At 44.6% G+C, this 9,295-nt stretch overlaps 1 protein-coding gene across 1 annotated transcript in view; it reads left to right on the top strand.

The window, feature by feature from the left end:
* The window catches only part of CCDC93 (coiled-coil domain containing 93), a 72,311-nt gene extending 63,645 nt beyond the window's left edge, over nt 1-8,666 (top strand). The window contains exons 20-22 of the mRNA XM_015567769.1: nt 1,533-1,682; nt 3,452-3,565; nt 8,268-8,666. Of these exons, the coding sequence (XP_015423255.1) occupies nt 1,533-1,682; nt 3,452-3,565; nt 8,268-8,321 (318 nt within the window). The 3' untranslated portion in view covers nt 8,322-8,666. The remainder of the gene's footprint in view (nt 1-1,532; nt 1,683-3,451; nt 3,566-8,267) is intronic.
* Nucleotides 8,667-9,295: the final 629 nt, after the last annotated feature.

Here is a 9,295-nt window from a genome sequence, read left to right as displayed (position 1 = left end):
GATGTACAGGACGATGCTCCAATCAACTGAGCCACCCAGATGGGGTATAATCTGTATAATTTTTAAAAGATTTTTAGAAATCTTCTGGTTGACTTTGTTTTAAGTTAATGTGCATCCTCTAAAGTACTTTGTTCAGATAGGAATTTTCTCCAAAAACTGGATGTACTAAACTGATATATTGAAATCATACCCGCCTTGAGGCATGCATGCCCATTGGCCCATCTACCCTCCAGGCAGCTCCAGGGCCTGATGTCTATATAGCAGGCTTCCTTCCCATCCAGCACAAATCTCTACTAGGTGACTAGTAACTTAAGATCTTAATAGATTACAAGCTCTAAATTTTAAGCTTAATTTCTAATTGAAAACACCCATAGCTCCCTGATAAAAATTCAGTTAGTGACTTACAACCTTGTGATATTTCTAAAAGTGATGCCTTCATCTTTCCTTTCTGGCCATTGAGAGAGTCTGCAGTTTGGGTGTTTTTGTGATGAGTGCTATTTTTTGGAAGAATTCCTAATCATGGTATGCATGTGCTCTGACCCCTCTGATGTCACTTCTTCTGTGGGACTGGAGGCAAAGGGGAATGTTTTAGGACCTCAGGAAATCTACTCATTCAGCTGCTGCTTCTAGAAATACGAGGTTTCCCAGCCTGGCTTTAGGGAAATCTCTGAATATGTCTACTAATCTTGAGCAGTGTCTCAAATCCTCAGATTTATAAGAACTAATAAATGAAATTCATTTCTTTTTTAAAATATGTTTTTATTAATTTCAGAGAGAAGAAGGGAAGGGGAGAGAGAGATAGAATCATCGATGCGATCGAACCCACAACCCAGGCATATCCCTGATAGTGACCTCCTGTGCATGGGGTGAAGCTCAACCATTGAGCCACACTGGCCAGACAAAATTCATTTCTTTTTTTTTCTTTTTCTTTTTTGCATTTATTTTATTTTATTATTATTATTTAATTCTTTATTGTTGAAAGTATTACATATGTCTCCTTCTTCTCCCGTTGACCTCTCCCCAGTTGTTCCCATCCCTGAGGACATGTTTCACCCGCTACTATCTGTGTCCATGGGTTATGCTTCTATGCATGCATACAAGTCCTTTGGTTAATCTCTCACCCTCCCCCCATTCCTCCCCTGCCTTCCCTCTGAGGTTGGATGGTCTGTTCGATGCTTCTATGTCTCTGGATCTATTTTAGTTCATCAGTTTATGTTCATTATATTTCACAAATGAGGGAGATCATGTGATATTTATCTTTCAAAATTCATTTCTTAAGCAGTACCTCCTATCATTCAAAGTAAAAAAGTTTTTGTTAATTTTAGTGGAATTTTAATTAAAGAAAATACATGTTACTGAAGAAAATTGTAGGAAAACTGAAAAAAAAGATTAATATTCAATTGTAAAATCAGGTTCATTTTTATGTCTTCAGAGTTCAGAATTCTTAACTTTCTGGGCTTTCCACAGGTCCACTTGCAAATGCCTAGTTGCCTCTTGGAGCATCATCTGGGTACCCCAGACTGGGCTGACTCCATGGTACCTCCCCCTTATTCAGAGCCCTGTGTGCTGGTCATACCTCTGCTCGTTTTTCTTTCAGAGCCATGGCTTCCCCTGCTTCCCGGGACCAGTTTTTACGTCAGATGGAACAGATCGTTGAAGGAATTAAGCAAAGTAGAATGAAGGTTAGAAGGCGGGTTTTATACTGGCGATGGAGAAGAGAAGGCCCTGGGAAGAATAGGCTTCTGCTGTCTGTTCTCGCTCATTTGTTCTCAGTCCTGAAGACGTATCTTCATGCCCCTGCAGGGGCAGGGCCGGCTCCTAGGACCTCCCGCACTGCTGGCCCAAAGGCAGCTCTTAGGAATATCTCCCACGATTGAAAACCTGCTTGTGCCTAGGACTATGCCAATCCTCTTAATGCTCTCCTAAGTGAGTGGTGTCATACCTATTTACAGATGAGAAACCAACTTCATCAGCATCACTTCCTCGCTGCATCTTTGGTTCCTGACATTCTGCCATTAAAGATTGATTCCTTAGGATCTCAGGCGCATTGTAGTTTTTAGGAACCTCCTATAAAAAAAAAATGCAGTCATTGCTGAACTGAATTCTACTAAAGTGAGAGGATATTGAATGCCTCAGAAGTCAGAATAGAAAGTAGAGGAACTGAAAAGGGTGGGAGCTCCAGAGGTTGCTTTTCAGATAATCACCCAGTTACACGTGCTTTTCCTCATTGTGGCTCTGCATATTGGGCCCTTTTGTCAGTGGCTAAGCAGATTTGCTGACTGTCTAAAAGCCAGACACAGCTGCAGTTTCTTGTTAAAAAAAAAAAAATGTATCACACCATACGGTCCTCAGGCAAGGCTGTAGAACCACCTGGGGACTTAGGGTATCTGCTCATGATCTTGGGGCAGAGTGGTCCAGTGAGTGATGCCAGAACGTAAACAAATGGAAGAAAGGGTTGCCTGTGGGACCTGTCATGAAAACCCACTCACAGAAGACAGACATCCAGGCTGCCTATGCTCTCATCTCACAAGTGATGAACTAACTGAGGGCAAAATCCCTCCGTATTGTTTTCCCTGTAGAAAAATACTGTTCTCAAAAGAGGAAAAAAAAAGGTGTCACTAGTGACAAGATTTTTCATCCACAAAAGTGAGAGCTGGTGTGAGGCAGCACTTGCCTGAACACAGATAGTTAACCAAGGTGGAATGGGCTCTGTTACAGAGAATGAATGGAGTCCCTTTTTGATGGCCTGGGTGTGAGGTAGGTGGAGAGCAGAGAACCTGGCTAACCATGAGCCTGTCTCAACCCACATCTCAGTGTGGTGGAACTTCCCACCCGCCGTGCTCCTCCTCAGCTGCTCTTGCTAACAGTAAAGAAAACAGAAACTTGCTGGCATTTTCCCCTTTGGCTTCTCCTTCCTGTTTACTAGGAGATGCTGTCCTGACGAAGGTATCTCCTGACCCCTCATTCTCTCCATCCTCCCCCAGGCTTCATGCTGTGGGCCCCTCAGTGCTGGATAATTTTTTGGTGTATGGAGGCTATCAGTGTATTGCAGGATATTTAGCAGCATCCCTGGCTTCTACCAGTAGATACCAGTAGCACCGCTTCCTCAAGTTGCGACAATCTAAACTGTCTCCAGATATTACCAACTATCCTCTGGGGGCAAAATAGCTTGGTTGATTGTGAATTGTTTTTAGTCACACAACAAACAAACAAAAAAACAAAACAATGAAAATGGAGCAGTTAATGCCCAGTGATAGGAAAAGAGCTGAATAAATAGAACCTCTATGCAATATCATGTAAGTAGATAAACCAACCTCAAAAGTGATATAAAGAAGGAAAATACTGGGAGGAAATCTATAAAAATATTAGTAATAGTTGCCTTTTGGATGTTGCCAACAGCCCTTGGTCAGAACATGTCTTTTCATTACCATTTCCCAAAATGTTTCAACAGATGGAAAAGAAGAAGCAAGAGAACAAAATGAGAAGAGACCAGTTGAATGACCAGTACTTGGAATTGTTGGAAAAACAGAGGCTGTATTTTAAGACTGTGAAAGAGTTCAAGGAGGTAAGAGGGAGATTGGCCAGGCTTGTATAGCTGTGGGGAGATTTATGTTCACTTCCAGATGAGCCTTTAGAAACCAGAGCACTTCCTTGGTTTTCTACTGGTCTGTGATGGGAAAGGGAAGGTGGCAGTGAGATCTGACCGTGAAGGGTGGCATCGGGGTAGGTCATGATCGCCTTGTTCTGAAGCCATCCTGAGGATCTAATTGAATGTTCCAGGAGACTTCACATCTTTTTTCATTTTCCTAACACTTGACAAGCACATTAAATTTATAAAATGGCAGCATCGGCCCACCTCACGGGCCACCTAGAAACAATGTTTGTTACAGATTTAGACCTAGAGCTTTTCTCCCCTCAACCTTAGGATCGGGGTGTGGGGGGATCCTTGAGAAGCCGTGTAGGATGAGTGAACTTTGAAGTGTGCCAGGTTTGGGTTGGAATCCTACCTTTACCACTACCAGCTGTGCCCTTGGGCAGTTACTTAGCCTTAATTTCATCGTTGGTGAGTTCTGTTGGGTCGGATGAGAGACAATTGCATCTAGCACTGTGTCTAGTACCTGTGACACCCACCAGTCGCTGAATTTCATTTGTCCCTTTCTTTTCTTCCCTGCATTTGGGCTGGGTTACTCTCCACTGTTCCAGAAAGAAAAATGTATGCCCTTTACTTAAGAGATCTTCCGGAAAGGAGACTACTTTGTCACTTCCCAGATCTCAGCAGCTTTATTTCCAGGAATATCTACCCCCATTCTAACCTAAATCCATGTGGTTTAAGTGAGTTTAAAGGTTGCTGAAAATACAGAGGCACTAAAGGTAAGTTGTATTTTAGTGTTTGGTCTACAGAATAAAAAAATATACTAGTAATCTTTCCATAGTGATAATTTTGTTCTTGTACAGTTTTAAGACCTTCCTTCCTTCCTCATTTTTTTCTTGCCCTACTTCTCCTTCCCCTTTTTGTAGTTTAGCTTTTGGGAGCCATGGGCATTTCAGAATCTTTCATCTTTTCACTAAGTGTTCTTCCAGCTCCTACCATGCATGCCCCGGGGGATGTCTCAGGTTGTGAAACAGATTCAGTCAAGAAGCTTATGTCGTGATCTCAGGGAGACATGACAAGCAAGGAAACAAGCCGTAATAAACCAGTAATAATAAATAAGTAATTTCAGTCTTTGCTGAAGGGGAACTAATGTACATGTTGTGGTAGGGAAGGTTTCTCTCAGTTTGGAAAGACTTGGCCATGGGCAGAGCAAGAGTCCTTCAGCCAGGGAGCAGTCCCGAGAAGGCCTAAGGCTGGGCAGCATCAGACAATGACCCAGCAAGGTGTTCCAGGTCTGGCTGGAGCTGCAGTTGCGGAAGGGCCAGTGAGTGAGATGGCAGGGAATAAACAGGGACTCTTTTCCCTTTAATTCAAGTAACTCACAAAGAGAGAAGGCCAGAGGATAAGCATTACATTTCAAATGTTGCTTGCACATGCCAGCGCTGCCCTGCAGAAACAAACAAGTAAGTTGGGGAGGATAAGTATGTGTTGTCAAAGTCAAAGCAAATAAAAGTGAAATGGAAAAGTTCATTCTTGCACCACAGGCTCTCAGGGCTGAAGACTTAGGGTGACCTCCAAAGATAGATGTTCCTTCCTACCAAAGGTTCCTTCAGGTGCATTAAACACCAAGACTTCTGTGTTCCTGCCTCCTGAGACAGTTCTCTCCCAGCAGAGATACAGGTGGGGCCTTCAGAGCTAGGGACGTCCCCTAGACCAGGTGCTTGCCATGCCTCAGTGTTCTTCCCTCCAAAGCAAGCTGGAAACAAAGGGAGGAGAAACGTAGTATGTTCTTCAGACAGCTAAATGTTTTCTATTTAACGACCTAACCTCTTTAAAAAATAGCATGGCCTCTTGTTTTTTTTTATGTTAAAATTACCTTCATCTTATAAAATAAGGGTGATAGTGCATTGCTCTGTGGTTGTTACAAAATTTTTAATTTAGCAACCATATATCGGTGTTCTCAAACCTTAAACTTCCTTCCACAAGCTCCTCTGAGGTGACTTGGGGCCACCATAGGAGTTGAGGAGGAGCTGGTGATGGTGGCTTCCTTGTTGCTCCTCAGACCTTCAGCCAGAGTAATTCTGACATTTTACATGCTGCAGTTCCAAATAAGATCTCATTTGGGGTAGAAAACTAGTTTGAAAGTTGGATTTTCATCCCAGGGTGGAGTCTTCTCCCAGAACATTCTCTGTCTTGCTTTCTTTACTTGTCTCTTCCCCACATGCTTGGTCTTCTACTCCCGAATTCTGAATTCCCACCACATCCTGGCCCCAGCACCTGTGCTGGGCAATAATGATTCGTCATGCAGAGCACAGTATTATTGTCCAGAACCTCACCTCTCTTTATTGCATGTAGTTTGCTCCCCATTAATTGAGCACATTAATTCATGCCCTCACCCTGGGAAAGTTTGTTAATAACAGGTCTGCCAGGAAACTACACATACTCTGAAATCACAAATCACCTTAATCACAGTATTATATCAATTAATTGTGTTGCTAAACCACATCTCTGACAAGGTCACCAAACAAAGATTTAAATTGTAACCCAGCATTGAAGCCTGAAGCTGGCTTTGCACACATAATCTTGAGTGAGCAGATGTGCTGTTTCTGGCGCATAGCAGGCCCCTATGGTTTTAAGCAGGAAGGAAACGGGCAAGGAGACATTTTCCCTTTTACTCTAGAAAAAAAAATGCCTAAAGGACTCTTTCTGTCAAACAGTGTCATTCCGTAGTCTCCCAAAAGGCTCCTAGTAGATTGCATGGGACTTCCTCAGTGCACACACCCACGGGGTGACAGCCTGGATGGCTCTCCTGACAGCTCAGGCTTCGCTCCGTGTGGTGTGACGCACAGAATCACGCCTGCTGGGACTCTGCCACCTCAGTGGGTTCAGGCTTCTGTGTTGTTTTTGCCTCATTTTTAGAAGGTGAAGTGCGTGAAGATTAAAGCTAATTTCTTTATTCATTATTTTGTTTTATCTTTTGTGGGAATTTTAAAAAATACACAGAAGTATCGAAAAGTACTATAAAAATACGACTGTCTACTTGTTCTTGTTCCATCTCTACCCCTCCCTAATTTGGGAGGTGGGGAGACTGGAAGGTTTTTCTCCCAAGCAAATTTCAGTCACTAATTTTTGAAAGGGAAACTTCACCATTTTTCTGTATCCACCCCCAAGAAAAATTAACTGCCTCCCCCTCCAAAAGTATGTGCTCAAGAAGTGTCTGAGCACCTTGCTTCTGACGGAAGAGTTCCGCCTTACCCCAGTCCAAGAGCCTGTCTAGGCCTCGGCGCGGAGTGAGAGATGAGTGTAAACCCTACAGTGAGCTGGCATTTGTCTTAATGAAACCAGCGCTGTGTGGCCGTGAGCCTTGATGCTGCCAGAAAGAGCAAAGGGCCTCCAGAGAGCTGGGAGCACCTAGGCCCAGGGAGGAGGTGGAAACACTGACATTGGGGTCTTGTATGCAGAGAGTTCAAGGGTGAAAGGAAGTTTTTCTTCCACATTAATGGGTCTGGCTGCTAGAGGCCTGACCCTCAAGCTCAACCTCTCCAGGCTCTTCCTACTACCACTTTCACCTCTCAGTTTGAAGCAGAGCTCCTTGTGACATGGCCCAGGGAAGGGGTGGAGATTTTGTTGCTGTTGTTGTTAATCATCTCCTGAGGGTATTTTTCCCATTGCTTTTCAGAGAGAGTGGGGGAGAGGGGGCTGGTGGGAGGGACATCGATGTGAGAGAGAAGCATGGACTGATTGCCTCCCAAAAGAGCCCCATTGGGGGCGGGAGCAAACCGTAGATAGAACAAGTAGATAGTCGTGTTTTTACAGTATTTTTCTCTATTTCTGTGTCCCGGGAGCATACGTGCCCTTGACTGGGAATCGAACCCAAGACCCTTCACTGTGCAGCCGGTGCTCTAACCACTGGCCAGGGCAAGGGGTGGAGATTTTTGCTAGCAGATGGATGTGTCCTGAGCTATGAAAGCCAGTGGGAACAAGAGGGCAGGACGACACAGTGAGAAGCCTTTGAAGATGTCTGAAAAATGGAATATAAAATAATACAGAGGTGACCTCATACCACTATATGTCAGTTACACAGGCAGGGGATGGGGCCATGACCTCCCTCAGTAATGTCCCTCAGCACATACAGTAATAGATCTCACACAGCTCATTCTTAAGGGGGAAGGTGTCCCTTGATGCATATTTCTCATCTTCTGTGAGTTTCTGTCTTCAAGTTAAGGATATTATTAACCTTCACTATTGTCAGAGGAAGAACTTTGCTACTGCTTCACCTGCTGTGCTCCTTAGTCTGTCTCCAAGGACCTCCCCGTCTCTCCTTGCTGCCTGTAGTAATCCAGGAACGGCACATAACTCTGCTTTCAGCGTCTGTCCCCTGGAAGGTTTTACAGGCTTCAGGAAGTCTTTTGGAGTGACAGTGCCTAGTCTTGTCACCCTGTTTTCAATCTGACAGTGCAGACAGTGGTTGTCTCATAGCTAATTTGGTATTGAAGGTCAGCATGTCGCCGGGAAATTTCACCACACTGGTGACAACGTGGTGGGAGGCTGGTTTAGTTGGTCAGCAGTTATCTCCCGTGGGACTGGGGGAAGGACAGCAAGACCAGTTGGGCCTCACATGGGTGCTAATGTTGCCACCGCCTTTCTATACACACTCTCTCTGCTTCCCCTCCAGGAGGGCCGCAGAAACGAGGTGCTGCTGTCCAAGATGAAAGCCAAGGCCTCCTGAAAACTCCCAGCCATCATCGGACATCATTGATTTATTGTGAACGCCATGTATCACCTACAAGATCATGAGATGGTTCGGAATGCTACGGTAGAGAGATGCAGGTGTAATGATTTCCACACCCTGGATATTTTCTCTATCCTGTTGGCTTCCATTCCAACTCTGTGATGGTCGTTGATGGAATCAGACAGTGTAAACATTGTGGCTTAGATAACACTCATCCTCTGCAGAAGTGTGGGCAGTATTTGTTCTCTGTGTCGATTCAACTTGTATTTCTCCAGTAATTTTGCACATATGAAGGTACCTGTATGGACTCTCTGAATAAAGAGAAATTCATTTATTCAGCAAGTATTAATTGAACAACCGCTGACAAGTAAGCATTGAGGGAGATGGAAGTATCAAACACAGTCCCTGTAGTCGGGCACCTGGCAAGTGGGCCAGAGAGCAGATACAGCTGCATGACCCCAGAGCTTGGCCACCTTGGATTTTCTTTAGTAAACAAAAGCTTTACAGCTGAGTGAGCAACCCATGGGAGTGCTGGTCACTTGAGCCCTTCACTTGCCTGTGGTGCCTTTTGCTCCTGGGTCCTCCTATTGCCAGCCAGCAGGCTTCATGGTGTGCTAACTAGAAAGAAAACTGTGTCTGCTATTGGTTTAATCCTTACTTACTACTCAAATTCATTTCACCAAGCATTGAAAACTGGCCTCACACTGAGGACTTAAATAAGAATGACACCTTGTCATGCTGTAGCTCTCATTTCAGTCATAGCAACATGTGGATGGCCTTGTGCATCCCCTCATTCCTCGTGCCTTACACTCTGGAAGGGCCATGGTCTGAGCCCTGAGAGGAGACACACCATTCGCTGCAGTCCAGGGCAAGACGTGATAAATCGCAGAGTGACAGGCAGTGAGCTGATGTCAGGAGAAAGAGCAGTGAGGTGTGCAGAGATCCAGGAGACTCGTGGTGGAGCCAGGCTT

Source organism: Myotis davidii, unplaced genomic scaffold (assembly GCF_000327345.1).
Source record: "Myotis davidii unplaced genomic scaffold, ASM32734v1 scaffold3, whole genome shotgun sequence".
Taxonomy (NCBI): Eukaryota; Metazoa; Chordata; class Mammalia; order Chiroptera; family Vespertilionidae; genus Myotis; species Myotis davidii.
The sequence above is the reverse complement of the archived record's forward strand: the minus strand, read 5'-3'. Positions and strand labels throughout refer to the sequence as shown.